This window comes from Theobroma cacao, chromosome 3 (genome assembly GCF_000208745.1).
Source record: "Theobroma cacao cultivar B97-61/B2 chromosome 3, Criollo_cocoa_genome_V2, whole genome shotgun sequence".
NCBI lineage: Eukaryota > Viridiplantae > Streptophyta > Magnoliopsida > Malvales > Malvaceae > Theobroma > Theobroma cacao.
This window is the reverse complement of record NC_030852.1, coordinates 34,896,139-34,912,303: the sequence shown is the minus strand read 5'-3', so window position 1 is coordinate 34,912,303 and position 16,165 is coordinate 34,896,139. Positions and strand designations below refer to the sequence as shown.

Here is a 16,165-nt window from a genome sequence, read left to right as displayed (position 1 = left end):
ATCGATAATTCATACATACATACATATAATATATATTATATTATATATATATAAATATATATATAATATATATTTGTCTCATTTTAATAACTTGAAAACATCAACTCATGGCGAAACTTTATTCTGTTCTTCTGCTATGGCAGTCTCATTTTTATTAGGAAACGTCATCTTGCTTTCATCTCACCGTCATCTCCATCATGTTTATGTATAGAATTCATCATATTGCTTTGCTTACCCAGACCTGTATGCCAAACCATCACTAAATCATTAGTTTTATCCTTTGCCTTTTTGCACCGAAAATAAAAAATAGCCAATGAGATCAGCCAAAGAACTCTGTTTCAGGGAGATAGGATTATTACCTTCCTCTTCCCATACTCGTCACAATCACTGTCGCTGTCGCTGTCGCTGCCGCTGCCGCTGCCACTGCCATGGTCACTGCGGTTGCCCGAAATGCCATCCTTTATCTTGCTTAGGAGACCCCTGACAGGGTGGTCGCCCATGTTTTTGGGCTTTGCGTGGCACTCCCTACCGTTGCAAGTTGGTGCACAACCAGCTCGCCCAATGCAATGAGAGCCATTGCCAGCAGGGAATCCACGGCCTCCGCCGTAGTAGTGAGACTCATTGGCATAGTGGGTTTCGGTCTTGGCATAATGACGTGTCTCTGTTTCCGTGGTACCATAATCCATGTTTTTGCTAGGACCGTAAGCTTGGGCCTTGATGAACTCTTGTCTCTGTCCAGAGTGTTTGCCGCGGTGGTGTGCTGGGCTATGCGCCAGTCCATTGTTTGCACAATTCCCGTAGCCGTTGCTTTCGTCATAATAGCCGTAAGCTTCAGTTGTTTCATAGTTTGCGTGATTACTGAAGCCATGGCCCTTTCCACTATTTTTGTGGTTACCATGGGTTGAACCATAGCCATAAGCTTCAGTTGCTTCATAGCTTGTGTGATTACTGAAGCCATGGCCCATTCCACTATTTTTCTGGTTACCATGGGCCGAACCATAGCCATAGCCATAACCATGGTTTTGGCCTTTTCCGGGGCTAGTCTGATTCCCGTCGCTGAAATGGTTACCGAAGCCAATTCCAGGACCATGAACCCTGGTTTTGGACATTGCATTGCCATTTTGGGACTTGTGGCTGCCATAAGATCGGCCATACTCATCCCGAAATTCGGCCATTGCGTAAGCTGTCTGGGATTCTTTCGTCCCATGGATGGGGTGTTGGATTTGGCTATAGCATTCACTTTCGCTGTAAGCCACTGCATAGCCATTCTGGGGTCCCTGGTATTTGTTCTCCCTTGTAGCCTTGCATGCCCAGTTAGCCATGTCAGACACTTTCTGGCCGAATGAGCTGCAACCATAATATCCTTGGTTCAAGCCCTTTTCGGTTGTTTTGGGCAACTGCACTGAGGCCATTGCTGCTGCCAATTCTCTAGAGTTCTGACCGACTCTCTTAAATTTGCTATTGCTTGATGATTTTACTTCGTGGAGCAAAATATATATATAGAGGCCGGAGGATGGAATTCCCCTTTCGGTGCGCATATAGATTATGACCAGAAAATATATCTAAAATAAGAGAAAGAATTCATTGCAATCAGACAGAGAATAAGTTCCACATCTCGACCGATAGCATCATTGGAATTGAATATGGAATATATTTCGGTCACATTTGTTCTTGAGTAGCAGAAGCGTTGAATGGGCGCCCATCCATTTTCTCTAGAAAGAATCTCTTTGTCAAGGAGATGATATGATAAAAAAAAAAGAAAGCGACACATATGATTTCATGGAGTCACCGGATTCAGCTTTTTATGGTGATCATTAGATTCTATGCCTACTACTGACATTTAATTACTAATAACTTCCATTAGCAAGGTCGAGCTATAGGCTTTAGCATTTTTATTGAGTAATATCCAAAATTTTGTCATATTCTGGGAGAAAGGAGCTTCAAATTTGGATCACTCTTTTTTAACAAAGAAGAATTATTCATTATTGAGTGGAGAAATCATTAAGGGTATATTTTTCTCGTATCATTTTCAAATTCCTAGAGCCAGTTTACTGTTGCAAATGAGAGTCATACGCATGTGAAATGTATAGGTCAATAATGGCGAGGAATGGATATATACATACATATATTTCAAGCCCAAGTGGTTAGATTAGTAGAGGAAATTATAACTTCGATATTGGAAGTTCTTCATCGAAAGAATTTGGATCCGCTGCGAGTTAGCAGGAAATATGGTATTAACTTTGATATTGGAAGTCTTTCATCTAAAGAATTTGTCCGCTGCATGTATTCATTTTGGCCTGTTTCGTATCTTGTCTTGCGTTATCCCATAGAACATGTGAAATGGGAAATTAGCAGATAATATGATCTGAATCGTTGAATGATTTTTATTTTTCTTTTCTTTTCTTTTCAAGTTTGTTCTTAAACAGATAGTACTTAACTGTAGAAGATATCCCTCTTCTCTTCTTAACAATCCTTAGCCCTGGTTACTTTTGATGAAATTCTGCAGCACATTACTGCAGATCACGCTGCTTTTGTTATGCATTTCTTTCGGTAATGGCTTGTGAATTCTACACAGCTCTAAGATAAATAAATTATTGTGGTTAGAAGTTCTATAGCAGAATTTTAGCTTCCATTCATTTGCTTTATACTATATGTATTGAACTTCTGAAAAGAAGAGTATTTCGTAATTCATTGGTCTGATCAGAGATGCATCGTCTAGCGGGCATCAGTAGCAAGTTCACCTCACCTGAAAAGTATCATCTTCATGGTTGAAGACCAAGTTAGTAGGCTGGATTGGTGAAGTAGTGAGGACTCCTGATTGGTACATGGTATATAAGAAGCCTAGAACTTTTTTTTTTTTTTGGAAGGGCATGAACATTTCATTGAAAGAGCTGGCAAGGGGGTTGCCTGAAAAAAAGCAGAGAGGGCAGAGAAAATCCCTTCCGCTGCTAATCTCCTGTTGCAAAGAGACCAAATGGGTCAGACAATTCAGCCACGAAAAAACAACTAGTCCCCTGGGTCCTAAATGGCAACACAGTTCAGCCACAAAACACAAGAAAAAGGCAAAGGGGCAGAAAATATTCACGCCGACCGGTACATGCAAAAATACCTCAATGTGAATATCCATCATCCATACTAAAAAAGGAAAAGGAAGGAATGAACTGGAAACCATCATAGATCATTATCATCAAACCATCCATACTAGAACTGTTGATCATAGAATCTGAATTGCAAAAAAAAACTGTAATTGAACTCTCGAGATTGCCAAAGAAGCAAATCAAAACATTTGAGTCCTTTAAAATCTCAGGACTCCAGGATTTGGTGAGAATTCAGCGTACTTACTTTGATCGAAACAAATCTTTCAGTCGATATCTTCTCTTCAGGGGGAAAAGGTTTACACCTTCATTGCAATCATTGTTTTGACAGTATCAATGTAAGCATCCACTTTACTTACTTTCTGCTTAAAGTCTCGGTTATCTTATATCATCCAAAGGCTTAGTTTTATAAGGAAGTTGGCCCAGATTGTTAGATAGTCCGTGATACTATGTAAGTAAAAGGAATGTGGCTGCTCGCGTTTACAGCAGCCTCTCTCCTTGCAGTTTGCTGGCTTCCAACCATTTTACTTTGCTTATCAAGAGCGTTATGTACGTTTTGGTCCAAACTTCATCCATCGGTGCAAAATCTTTAGGAGTTCGAGAGAAGGTTCTGCTTGCACCATTCTTTATCATAGAAAATATTTATTACTACTATTTATTAGAGACAGAAGTTCACTTTTACATAGGACATCCCACACTTAAATGAAGCTGTATTGCTTCACTATAGAACCAGCCATGCTACATGGACCTTTATCGATTCCATTAGCGCATCTTGTTTACTTTATACTATGTGGAAGCTTTATTTAACGGATGATGGATCCCCCAGGACTGATCCTCTCAGTTCTGCAAAACACAGAATTAGATACCGGTAAGAATGCAGGAAAAGGTTCATGATAAAAAAATCTGTATTGAATTTATCAAACACCCAACTTTTCTGAGCTTCAAAGTTTGGTCAATAACTTGCCTTTTTTGTCCCACATTTGTCATCGTCACTCTCACTGTCACTGCTGCTACTGCTGTCGTCACCGGAAATGCCATCTTTGATCTTCTGTAGCAGGCCTCTCTTCTTGTGCTCACCCCTCTTTTTGGTCTTACCCTGGCAAGCCATGGCAGTACCGGATGCATCGTGCTGAGTTTTGTGGCCGTTAGTCTGGCTCATGCACTGGTTTTGGCTCGTGTGAGACGTGGTGTGATGTGGGCAATGCCCTTGGGTTTGGCCGCAGCATTCGGTAGGCTGGCCATCGCTGTGGTGGCTTCCATGGCCCTTGAAGATTGAGCTAGCCATGCCGGACACCTTCTGGCTTAATGAGTGGTCTTGGTGTCCCTGGTGGCAGCAGCTTTTCTCAGCAGGTTTGCAGCGTTGGACTGAAGCCATTGCAATGGGCCAGGGAAGATAGGAAGGCTAATAGGAAATTGCTAACCTCTAAGGACTTCTCTTGAGCTCTCTCTATGGCTCCTTGGTGTTACAAAGCAGTTTTCGAGCCTATTTATAGGCATGGAACGAATGAGATTCGTTCAATTTTACATCACACTCCGAATCTACCTTTTGGGTATGGTCGCCTTTTAATCACAAATACCAGCAGAATAGATCCCATGCGTTGTTTTTGCGGTTAGTGTCAAACCTAGAGTAACTTTCATCTTCTGTTTTCATTCAAACATATTCGTCCTTGGCGCATTGAAAACGTCTAAAAAGAATCGTGGAGATCAATCATGGTGGTTCAATTTGCTTTACAGTCAGAGTCCGTAAAGAGTATTCCTATACAGTGATGGAAGAAACTAGAATTGAGAAATTGGACCAGTTGAATTGGATTCTCTTTACCCTTTGTCCGAACGAAAGAGTGTTGATGGTTCGAGGCCTCCAGGATACTCATCGGCAATCTCTATCTAATCTCACCGGAGCAAAATTCATCTGCTAATAACTTGACAAATAAGGTTAAACATTTCATTCGTACTTAGATATATCATCACTTGTCAGTATTGTGTTTAAAAAAATTCTGAAATCTTTAGTAAACTAATAGAAAAGGAAAAACTGTCTAATGATGATTGGACGAATCCACTAAAATTTGCATGAGCATGATTATATCTACTTTGGGCTCGGGCGTCTTCCAAGGAAACCCACTTTCCAGATAAAACCTCTGGGTTTAGGCCCAAAAGACGGAACAGTCAACCTAGTGGGAAATAACTACAAGTCAACCTGTGTTACTCCATTGGTAAGTCGCACCAGTCAGTCCGTGAAGCTCTAGGAGTGATACACCTAAGTTCTTTTCAATTTTGTCTCACCAGTCTTTTCTTCATAATGCTTCCCACACTTCAATTCAGTTTGTCCAATCCTTGAGTTGATTCCCTCCCCATATTTTATGCTTTCCTTCACCACAAATAAATATATTTTCAGTAACTGTTTGATCAACTTCTCTCTGTTATATATATACTTTCAATTTATGTCTACTTTCAGAGTGCAGCGCCGTTGATCCTTTCTCCTCTCTCATCTTGTTCTTTCTAGCCAGTTAGAGTGCATTGCTCTTTTTTCTACTATATGTTGTGTGGAGAAAATGGATGAGCGTCCGCAGAAACAAGCCAAGATCTTAAAATCCACCTCGGAAGGTAATTGATTCTTTTGCCTGCACACTTACCCTAACTTTTGTCATCCTTTTCTCAGGGATAATGCATCTTGACTTTGTTTCATCCATGACTTTACAACAGTACAGTGAGACAGACTTTACCGCTAAGCAATTGTAAGAATTTTTTTTTTTCAACTTATGATCTGGTGCAGAAGTAAGCAGTATCGAGTGGGAATTCATAAAGATGACTGAACAAGAGGAAGATCTTGTATACAGAATTTACAGATTGGTTGGAGACAGGTAAAACATTATTCATCTGACGAAGTTTTCCTCGGCTTTGTTAAAACATTTTCAGCACTACACTTGAAACAGATTCTATACCAACTTAATTTTCTAATGAAAACTAAAAATGATAATGAAATTAAACCCAGTAGATTGGCTTCTATAACTTGCATAGACGTGGTCCTGTTTGTCTCTGTGGCCCTGCTCGGGTGCTTGCGTGAGAGAAAGAGATCCTGAAGAAAGAGAGAGCCCGGAAGATCAGGGCGTGCCGTTTGATCCGGAGTGCAGTGCAGAGGCGAGTAGATGAAAACGTGAAGCTCGGGAATAATTGCATTGCAGCACGCCGCTAGGCAACACGATTTGACGGACTCAATGGAGTAATTTTCAGCCAACGTGCTGTACTTTCTTTGGAGTTTGTTTTATATGGAAAGATCAGACAATGATCAGTTTTTCTTGGGGGTCTAGACAAACATTACTCCTCGAAAAAGAACAGGTCCTCGGGCAATGCACATTTTTTACAATATTGTTAATCATGGGAGAAACTAGAAACTGGATATACAGAAGTGCACTCGTGCTCATATTTTAATTCCTAATGCTTAAATCCTCCCCCCACCCCTTTTTAATTTTTTGGTTGATCAATTTCTAAGGAGAGAGAGGATCAATTTACGAGGCATTCTACCTTTATTCTGCATATAAGCTAAGGACATTCATCAGCTTTATGCATTATTGTATGTCAACCTGCGGAAATTCTGGATTTGTCCCAAACATGTATTTATCTCTTTTCTGTTCCCCTTATCTCCCTACATGTATATTTCTCTTCATAATCAATGTCTGCTTGACCAAACTCCCACTGATTTACCTGTACTTACTGCTGAGACATAGACCCATCGAATTCCAAATTTATCAGACTATTGGTTTATCTTTTTTCTCCGAGCTTATTGCTTCTCAGTTCTGACATGATTAATTTCAAGGAGTCTTCTTTTCTTTATACATGCTAATTAACTCTACATTACATAAGTTTTAAAATTGAATAACAGGTGGGATTTGATAGCTGGAAGAATTCCGGGGCGTACAGCAGAAGAAATAGAGAGGTTTTGGATAATGAGACATGGTGAGATGTTTGCTGATAAAAGGGATGAAGAGAAGGCCAAAGTTTCGTGAAGTTCTTTTTCTTCCACGGGTTTACCCATATTTCTTCTCCAATTTCTTTCCTTAGTTCTTTCCAGCTGCTTCCATATTCTTCTTGTATAATCCTCTGTCCTTGTTGAGTGCTTCTCAGTAGAATTTGTATTGGATGTTCTATTCACCTAAATTGCTAATATCAAGTTTTGGGTCGATTGAAATATTTGTCTTCTTAAACATTATAATTAACTATTCAAATAATCAATAGACCAATCAACATGAGAATTATCATGTATTATTGATTAATTGAACTGTCAACTGAATAAAAGCTTAATTGTATAGCAGGCGAACTCGCAAAAGTCAAGCAATACTCTTAAATTTCATCAACCAAATGCGGACGCTCATACTTTAATCCCAAGCACAAAGCTACATACACACACACACACACACACGGAGAAATTACGTCTGCGTTCACTTTCACATATCCTAAAGTCAAGGCATATAAAAATAAAGCACTACATGTCCTCCAGGACAAACGAACAGTACCTTGCACATTTAAAGCACGTGGCAAACATCGTGGGCCTCAACCCCACTCAATCGGCCATACACAGCCACACCAACCAGAACTGGGACCAGCGGCGTGAACTTGGGAAGCGAATAGCTACCGGATGCCATAATATTTACCGAGCAAAGACAGCCACTCACTCCTCGGGCGGAGACTCCAACAAGTTATTTTTTTGTACATCAAATAATTGAGATAAGTTTCACAAACCCGGTGAATGAGTCAAGAAGGAAAATAAGCATTTAAACTGAAAATTTTTTAAACACTTATTTAAAATGACACTTTGGAACGACGTTGTAATTATTTTCATTATATTTTGAAGGAAACTTTCCAAAAAAAAATTATGTTTTGAAGGGAATTAACAGACCTCATTTAGAATTGATTAAAAATTAACAAAAAATCCAAGTCAACGTAATACAACTTTTACTAACCGTGACGAAAGTGAAATTCATAATCAACATACTAGAAAAAACAAGGAGATGGAGACGTGGTTCCAAGTCCGCCATTAATTAATCAAAGGATATATGTAATAATCCAGGCGATTCAAAATTAATAGATATGTCAAATTCCAGGTGATATTTAACCTTAAAATCCCAACAAGTCATATAGAATTCTTTATTATTATTAAAATTCAAATACTAGTCCTTGGGTGGCAGAGGGATTGGTCCAGGAAAAGTTGGGATGAAAAGAGTCAATATCACTGACAGGGTGGTCAACACTCTTTGAGGGTAATTTGGGCATGAGCCTGGTTGTCGCTTAAAACCTTTTGATACTAACCTTGGGCCATTTTTCACGTCATTTTCCAACCCCATGATCTTCCACGAAAACGCGGTTACCATAATTACCAGAGGAGGGGATTTACCTTTTGAATTTTTCAAATGTTAATTTCGGAAAAACTTTTTGCTTTCAAATTTAATGCTAGTCATTTGTGACCATCAAGTCAAAAGTTTATTGTTCAACCACCAGCTTTTGGAATCTTATTCTTATTTTTTTTATTTAAATTAAAAAATTATGCAAAAAAATTTAATCGAATATATAGAAGATTCAAATATCTTGTCAAATAATAAAATTTGGATTAAGGTATCTTATATGTTGATATACCTAACATAATTGAGCAATTACAAGATATAATTAGTACGAAAGTAATTAATTTATTTCAAATTTTATTGATTTTAATTGGTTTGTTCAAGAACATCTTACCAAAAGAGTTTACATAACCCTATCAAAAATTTGATAAAAGAAGCTAAATAATTGAAATGGAAAAATATTAGAAAAATAATAACAAAAATTAGACCAATGAACAGTCAAATACTAAAATATTTCACAACATCTAATTTAAGGAGACTTTTGACTCAGAAAATGACATATCCATGGAGAAAATTGACCCTTATTGAGTTCTATGATAGATATATATATATATTTAAATCAATTGCCAAAAGTACTATTATACCTACTAGATTTGTTTTAATCTTTATTGTCATTTAGTACTTGAAAATGGTCTAATTGAAAACTCTCCTCAACCCCGTTGACGACCCCTAATCATTTGTGTGTAAATTCCATAATTTAAACAAAAAAATAAAAAGCTATTTTATTGAAATACTCTGTTAACAATTGTATATATATGCAAACTGCAAATAAGATATCAAGTCCAAAAGATTTGTGCACGAGGAGGCCTAGCTAGTTTCTGAATTTAATAAATCCCTTCATTTGTTTTGACTTTGCAGGTTTCACATTGAAGACCCAACAAACAAAATGTTGTCTCTCTTCTGCTTTCTGAATTTAATTTAATGAAGACGAAGTTTATTCCTAATACTATACTATGTCTCAGAGGGGACACTTGCAATTCCATTCATCATGGTGATGTCCATCTCATGGCACTTATCGAAGGAAAAGCTCAACAAACCCAACAATACAAAGATAAACAAAGGACCCAAAATGACAGAACCTTAATCGAATTAATAGGCTTAATAATCACAGTGAAACCTGTTGTTTAGTCACTTTCTAATCTACGTATGAATTAGAGAGGGTTGTTGGGTTAGGTTCCTAATTCAGGACAATGGCCTTAGGGGCCCTTGAAATGAAGGATGTTGTTTGCTGGCTACAATCCAGGTGAAATTCCTGCCTTTGATGAAGCTTTTAATTATCTTAAAGTCTATAAAAGAGATGGGTTCTTTTGGAAAATTTCCCATTAAAAAGAATTGTGCGGTTTCCAAATATGTTACCGTGCATGCATCGTGTTGAAGTTCTTTGACCATGGAAACATGGGCAAATCCCTCTAGAAAAGGAATTCAGGGTTGGCTCAAGCATGGCCAGACTGAGTCAATCTACGTTTATGCATGTTCTCGACAGTTAAGATTCATCATAGAAAATTGAAAATCACATTAAGAAACTAGAAAACTTAAAAGCCACGTGAAGAATCTAGCAGGGATAAGCAGATGGAGAAGTGGGTGCAGATGGCGTCTTCGGTACACGTAAGCTCCCATTTTCCCCACATTGAGAAGCACAAGGGCAGAGCAAGAACGCGGAATATGGTTTGAAACTTCTTGGTCCAACTCTTCTATTGAGCTTCAACCCTGACTTTCTTAGTTCTCTATTCGTTTCTCTTCTTAACCTCAATCATTCGTGTCATAAAAGGACAAATGAGAAAAGAAAAGGGCGGGCCACGTTAGAAGTAATTTGAAGGAAGAATTGGTCAGAATTTGGAGTTTGGACCTCTCCTCAGTCCGCACACTCCACTCTTACTTCTTATCGTATGACCAAAGACTGGTCTATGCTGAAAAACTCGGTTTCTTTTGGTCAACCTTCAAACTTTCTACGTTCCCACAACCTTTTCTATCTCAAGGAGCTCCTTTATAAACCCAAACCTTCAATTTTCTTCTTCAAACCAAGAGCTTTCACTCTCGTACTCTCCCTTTCGCTTAAGCTCTACATAAACAAGTTTTTAACAGCTGAACTTTTCGGCTCCATAATACAAATTTCATTCAGGCCAACTTCCATGGTTGTTGCTTCTTACTCTTCACCATTCAGGTTATTTCAATCCCTTTGGCTGCTTCTGCTTGTGTTCCTTAGGGGAAAGCTTTTGCTTCTTGATAACACAAATTTACCCAGTCTAGTATCTGGAAGTGGTAGTATTATGATTTAGTACTTCCAAATTTCAAAGAAGGAATCACCCTATTTCCCGTTATATCGTGCGGTGAAAACTGTAGAAGAAGGAAAAAATGGAGCACGGATGGCACTGGGAGCAGGAAACACTGATCGGTGAGCTGATTCAAGGAATGGAATTAGCAAAACAGTTACGGATGCATTTGGGAACAGCATCTTCTGTTGAGTCCAGGGACTTGTTAGTACAGAAGATTTTGTCTTCCTACGAGAAAGCTCTTCTGATTTTGAAAATGAATCGGCCTGTGGGACAGCCACAACAGAATGTGGGAGCAACATCTGGAGTGCCAGAGTCTCCCCTATCCACAAACGGCAGCCCTCGGAGTGATGACCTTGAAAAGGACAACCAGGATATCCGAGATGTCTCAAAGAAGAGGTGAATTTTCAAGCTACAAGTTATGAAATTCTCGCATCTTTTGTTGCAAACTTATGGTTAATTTGATGCTAATGCTTCCTGGAACATGTTTTTGGAATTGGGTTTTGCAGAAAGATGTTGCCTAGATGGACGGATCAGGTGAGAGTAAGTTCTGAAAGCCTGCTGGAGGGACCTCATGACGATGGGTACAGCTGGAGAAAATATGGGCAGAAAGATATCCTCGGAGCCAAATATCCTAGGTGATAAGTCTTTTCTCTTGTCCTGCTTGAAAGACCCTTTTTCTTTCTTGGAAGTCATTGGAGCCACTCATCTAATCATTTGCTAAGCAGTTTCTTCTATTAAACATATAAAAAAAAGTTACACCAACTTTTTAACCCTTTGGGATCTGTAGTTTCAAAAAGAAAGAAAAAAAAAAACCAATAAAAGAAAAGTAGGCTATTCTGTTTTTGACTAGTTCATTGGAGTGCCTAAAATTTTCTTTTCCTACAAGTATCTTCACTTTTGTTTGGTAAAATTTCTGATGGGAGATGGTTTGCTTTTGCAGAAGCTATTACAGATGCACCTACCGGAACACTCAGAACTGCTGGGCTACAAAGCAAGTCCAGAGATCGGATGAAGATCCCGCCATCTTTGAGATCACGTACAGAGGAACTCACACATGTGCCCTTGGCAACCAGGCAGCAGTTCCACCACCAGCATCACCAGAAAAACAAGAACATAAATCAAACAACCTTAACTATAACAATAACCAACAATGGCAATCACAAGATATCCTCTTAAATTTTCGAAAAGGCCTAAGGGTCAATACTGAGGGCTTAGACAATAAAGGGGTGGCACCGTCCTTCTCTTTTCCTCCATCATCATTTGGGTGCCTTACGAGCGAAAACCATACTTCTTCACCTTCAGGAGTACTTGATAACAACAATATCTTGGGCAGCTTCTCTTCGCCTTTCATGTCTCCTGCTACACCTGAATTAAACTACTTTTCAGTTTCTCATTCTCAGATGAACAACTTGGGAGGGATTCTTGATGCACGGCATGCTGAATCTGTTCTCACGGAGTTGATTTCAGCCAACACTTCAGCCACCAATTCTCCAATTATGGACTTGGATTTCTCACTCGATCATGTGGAGTTGGATCCAAACTTCCCCTTTGACACCCCGGGATTTTTCTCCTAATTCATTTTCACAATCGAAATAAGAGTAAAGGTAGGTCTAGAATTCAGGTTACGCTGACCAGATTAGCTGGTTGCGTCTGTTCATCCTAGCTTGTGTTATGACATGAGCTATTGCATAATAAATAAGTCAGTTTCAATTCAATGTTGATTTTAAGAAATTTCCTCGGATAACAAGTTTTGACATTAGTTCTAATCGCAGTTGCAATAATATTGGTACCTAGACTTTTACCAAAAAGAATAGTGTTGGCATATAGAAACCTTCTGGTGTGAAACACATAAATGATGCAAATATCCTTTAACTTGCTGCAACTTCATTGCAATATGCAAATCAGTTTTCAAGCGATGGCCATTTGAAATCCAAATAAGTTGTCCATAACATAATATTGTGCGAAAGCAACAAATCCCATCTTTGCCAATAGAAAAATATGTATATACCGGGAAAAAAGAATCTACATTCCTATGGTCTATTCAGTAGACACAACATTGCTTGTCTAGACTCTTAACAGATGGAATACATAAACAAAATAAAACCCAGAACTCATGCCGATAAGAGATCTGATAAAATGAGGACATGGAGAAACGCGGACAGCATCTGTAATTCTAGACTGGAAACTCGCAATATGTTATAAGATATGTGAAAATGAGCCAATAACCAAGATACTCAGCAGCAAATAAGAATGGTAGGTTGCACGTGTGCTAGTAATTGTGCTGAGGGGATCTCAGGAGAACAATAGTAGCAAGGTAACTGCAGAAAAGATTAGGTATTACATAACTGTGAGAAAAGAAGCAACATTCAACAGAAGTGAGAAGAGCTCCTAGTACTTGAACAATGAAATGGCAAGGATATTAATTATAATGTTACTTACTACACCTATATGAATGGCTTCTTCTGCTCTTTTGCATCTGGAGCAGAGCTTGATGTGCTTTCTTTTGCATCCTCAGTTTTCCGAAGAGCTTGTCTCAACCCCAAGACAATGAATAAGTTGGTTAAAGTGAGAAGTGATTCAGCACCTCCATGTAACCAATCCACATTAGACAAGGAAGTACCATATTTCACCTTGGCTGTCTCAACCACATGGATAGAGTCACAATTTGGCATGCATGTGTAAAAATTGATCGATAACAAATGAAAGCAATTTTTGTTTAGTGGTGAGAACTTACCATATATTCCAGCGGGGACTGCTCGGTGGACACGAAGTCAGAAAAGACCAACACAAACAAAATTAGAGAGTTGAAACAAGACACCAATAGCAAATCAAATTACAGAAGAAAAGCATCCAAAGTAAGAAATTTTGTACAACACTAAATTGAATGAAGCTACATTTTGTTTGTTTTTTAACCCTATCCCCTCTCATTTATTTTCTGTTTGCTTTGGGCTGAATTGTGTACTTCATGCAGCTTAGCTCCACTGACCAAGTAAACAAGGAATTGGAAAACATTGCCACAGGATTCAAATAGAAAAGAAGTGAATATATTTAAAGCCTAAAAATCTATATTAGGCAGTGTACAAAAAGATGAAAATAAGCACCCTGGAGAAAATGAAGCAAAAATAAGAAAGACTTGCCACTAAAACAGAAGAATCTATGTGAAACCAATGATCAGCACTGAAATATATGAATGGATTCATGGAATTCTCCAGCATCACAACTGGGAAGAAATTACATGGTAGAATATATAGATAACTTGGAACCTAGCTGCCTGCCTGCCCTGGTTCCAAATGAGCAAAAGCAGACACCAAATTTCTACCATTCTAACAGAAGTGTTACAGCTTTAAGATGCCCCACTGTCACAAAATGCATATCTTCCCTAAGCTAGGATAAGAAAAAGGTCGCATTTAATTATCCAAAAAAATAAGAAAAAAAAAGGTAGCATAGAATATGAGAAACAAGATAAATTAAATTCAAATATCTAACATGTGATTTACACAATTTGAGAAAACAAAAAGAGGATGTATGCAAAAAATGATGGTATTTCAACGTAGGTGCCTTTATCAACAAAGTGGGATCTTGTAAAAAACCATTATCAAGAGGTAACTAATAATCGTTTCACTTCGTTTGCACCTTAGCTACTCTGTCTAATTTTATTCTAATTTTTGCCCAAATGCTAGTTTCTTCATTTCATGGCAAGAGAAACCCCTTGCTCCCAAGTCAAAATTCACTTCATTTGTGAAGTTCAGAACGAGAGACAGCATAAAATAACCTTATAATGTCAATTACTCCATAATAAAAGGATCTGAGAAAGAGATACGTATAATTCCCAGAAACTCACTGGTGGCCCCAACAAAGGCAAGCAAGAAGTAGAAGCCAAAAAGGGTGAGCTTCGGAGCAGACTTTGATTTGGTGATGAAGTACAGGAACCCAATGTACGGAAACAAAGAAACTGCAAAAAGCTGCGAAGCAATGCTCTGCGAGTCAATGTTAGGTGCCCATGGATCCACTGGCAATAACCACCCACATACAATTCCTCCTTTCCTCTTTACAACCTCTCCATTTTTATAACTCCTGAAATCTCTGCTTAATTTACTTGGGTTTGCTCGGTGATTGTGCAAGAAAGAAGAAGAGCCCGCAAATGTTAGAGGGACAGGATAGCTGGGTGGTTGTTGTAGACAACTGAGATTCATCGTAACTACAGCTTCCGCCTTTTCGCTTAGGAATTTGGATTTCCCTCTTGTAGATAATAGTAATGCGGTGGATCGGAGAAATTTAATGTGTGGATTTGGGTTCTAATGCAGCAAACAGGCCATGTATAATGGGCTTTGCCACATTGACTTGGACTGATCACAGTGAACCTGGACTGTACAGAGCCCAAGAATTTTCTACCTTCAATTAGAAGTAACACCACCAATTCTTGGGCTTCTAGTCGCCCATCCTTGAAATAGAACGGTGCGGAGTGCCGAGAATAAAATGAAAAAATGTGGAGAGCGCATGGCGGAAGGTCGACTATAAAATACCATAAGGGTCTAAAATAATAATTGAGCTCATGTTCAACGGTCACTTCCTCTGGCTTCTCCTAACATTACCTAAAAAGGAACGAGGTATTTTAAAAGCTTGGAACTATAAAACTAAAATGTTTGACTACTTTGTTTATTTCTTTAATACATATCAAGTGTTGTTGTTCTTGCTTACTTTCCGGAACAAATGCATGGGAGGTAGGAATTGATTCCCTTCCATGCCGGACCTTCAATTCGCTATTAAATTAGCTTTACTTCCTGTCTTTATGTTGTTGGATTGAGCCGTTCCTGTGGACTAATTGTGTCTTGAAAGGATAATCTTTTATTCTGCTTGTCGCCTACAATGGACGTGCCAGAGCCTTCGCGAGATTTAAATAACTGTGTTTCATCTTCTTCCTCTTCTTTTCTTTTATTCTTTCTGGATAGAAGATTTAAAAACGCAACAGCTTAAAATACCAATGGGAGGGGCCAAGGAAGTTCAAACAAACAAGCGAACAAGAAGTAGCTGGAACAAACGCAAAAGCAGTCGATGGTAAAGCCAAGTTACAGGTAGAAAAGCGTTTAAGAACTGGACTGTTTGTCCAAAAGAACTGTCTGGTGCTAATTATCTTGATTTTCTTGCTGTTCATGGCACGCGCACAGCATGAAATGAAGTTGACTGGAGTATTAATTAGTACTACCAAGTTCTAGGACAATGACATTTAAGGCAGCTGGGGATGAAGGTGAGATTAATAATTTATACGGACAAGACAATGGTAGATACAGTACAGACAAGTGAACTTTTAGACCGAACATAATACAGTTTCTGAAATTGCACGGTTCCAATCTTATAAAAACCAAACTAAGGCAGTAGAATGTTAGTAATTCACAAAGTAATTTTGTCT

The 16,165-nt window shown here is 38.6% G+C and overlaps 5 protein-coding genes across 7 annotated transcripts; 2 read left to right on the top strand and 3 right to left on the bottom strand.

Annotated features, from left to right (window-relative positions):
- On the bottom strand, positions 82-1,496 carry LOC18606677 (hyphally regulated cell wall protein 3). The gene is made up of 2 exons (XM_018117183.1): positions 360-1,496; positions 82-241 (listed from the first exon to the last, which is right to left on the bottom strand). The coding sequence occupies exons 1-2, from the start codon at positions 1,410-1,412 to the stop codon at positions 218-220; spliced, it is 1,077 nt and encodes a 358-aa protein (XP_017972672.1). The 5' UTR covers positions 1,413-1,496; the 3' UTR covers positions 82-217.
- LOC18606676 lies at positions 3,721-4,551 on the bottom strand. Its single transcript, XM_007040420.2, has 2 exons — positions 4,060-4,551; positions 3,721-3,938 (listed from the first exon to the last, which is right to left on the bottom strand). The coding sequence occupies exons 1-2, from the start codon at positions 4,468-4,470 to the stop codon at positions 3,933-3,935; spliced, it is 417 nt and encodes a 138-aa protein (XP_007040482.2). The 5' UTR covers positions 4,471-4,551; the 3' UTR covers positions 3,721-3,932.
- On the top strand, positions 5,329-7,280 carry LOC18606675 (transcription factor TRY). Of its 2 annotated transcripts, none has more exons than XM_018116908.1 (3): positions 5,329-5,696; positions 5,866-5,953; positions 6,088-6,843. In XM_018116908.1, exons 1-3 carry the CDS (start codon positions 5,645-5,647, stop codon positions 6,170-6,172), a joined length of 225 nt encoding a protein of 74 aa, XP_017972397.1. In that variant the 5' UTR covers positions 5,329-5,644; the 3' UTR covers positions 6,173-6,843. The 2 variants fall into 2 exon arrangements, with proteins under 2 accessions (XP_017972397.1, XP_007040481.1); XM_007040419.2 differs by lacking the exon at positions 6,088-6,843 and adding an exon at positions 6,973-7,280 and having other exon boundaries at positions 5,331-5,696.
- On the top strand, positions 10,494-12,517 carry LOC18606673 (probable WRKY transcription factor 41). The gene is made up of 3 exons (XM_007040416.2): positions 10,494-11,154; positions 11,265-11,393; positions 11,699-12,517. Exons 1-3 carry the CDS (start codon positions 10,838-10,840, stop codon positions 12,330-12,332), a joined length of 1,080 nt encoding a protein of 359 aa, XP_007040478.2. The 5' UTR covers positions 10,494-10,837; the 3' UTR covers positions 12,333-12,517.
- On the bottom strand, positions 12,612-15,043 carry LOC18606672. Of its 2 annotated transcripts, none has more exons than XM_007040414.2 (4): positions 14,600-15,043; positions 13,493-13,510; positions 13,198-13,393; positions 12,612-13,076 (listed from the first exon to the last, which is right to left on the bottom strand). In XM_007040414.2, the coding sequence occupies exons 1-3, from the start codon at positions 14,949-14,951 to the stop codon at positions 13,203-13,205; spliced, it is 561 nt and encodes a 186-aa protein (XP_007040476.2). In that variant the 5' UTR covers positions 14,952-15,043; the 3' UTR covers positions 12,612-13,076; positions 13,198-13,202. The 2 variants fall into 2 exon arrangements, with proteins under 2 accessions (XP_007040476.2, XP_007040477.2); XM_007040415.2 differs by having other exon boundaries at positions 13,203-13,393.

Excerpts from the sequence above, each read along its gene's own strand:
- LOC18606677 (XM_018117183.1), bottom strand. The coding sequence starts at position 1,412 with ATGGCCTCAGTGCAGTTGCCCAAAACAACCGAAAAGGGCTTGAACCAA. Across the intron at positions 242-359 it reads ACGAGTATGGGAAGAGGAAG|GTCTGGGTAAGCAAAGCAAT; the intron begins GTAATAATCCTA and ends TTTGGCATACAG.
- LOC18606676 (XM_007040420.2), bottom strand. The coding sequence starts at position 4,470 with ATGGCTTCAGTCCAACGCTGCAAACCTGCTGAGAAAAGCTGCTGCCAC.
- LOC18606675 (XM_007040419.2), top strand. The coding sequence starts at position 5,645 with ATGGATGAGCGTCCGCAGAAACAAGCCAAGATCTTAAAATCCACCTCG. Across the intron at positions 5,697-5,865 it reads CTTAAAATCCACCTCGGAAG|AAGTAAGCAGTATCGAGTGG; the intron begins GTAATTGATTCT and ends GATCTGGTGCAG. Across the intron at positions 5,954-6,972 it reads TACAGATTGGTTGGAGACAG|GTGGGATTTGATAGCTGGAA; the intron begins GTAAAACATTAT and ends ATTGAATAACAG.
- LOC18606673 (XM_007040416.2), top strand. The coding sequence starts at position 10,838 with ATGGAGCACGGATGGCACTGGGAGCAGGAAACACTGATCGGTGAGCTG. Across the intron at positions 11,155-11,264 it reads CGAGATGTCTCAAAGAAGAG|AAAGATGTTGCCTAGATGGA; the intron begins GTGAATTTTCAA and ends TGGGTTTTGCAG. Across the intron at positions 11,394-11,698 it reads CTCGGAGCCAAATATCCTAG|AAGCTATTACAGATGCACCT; the intron begins GTGATAAGTCTT and ends TTGCTTTTGCAG.
- LOC18606672 (XM_007040414.2), bottom strand. The coding sequence starts at position 14,951 with ATGAATCTCAGTTGTCTACAACAACCACCCAGCTATCCTGTCCCTCTA.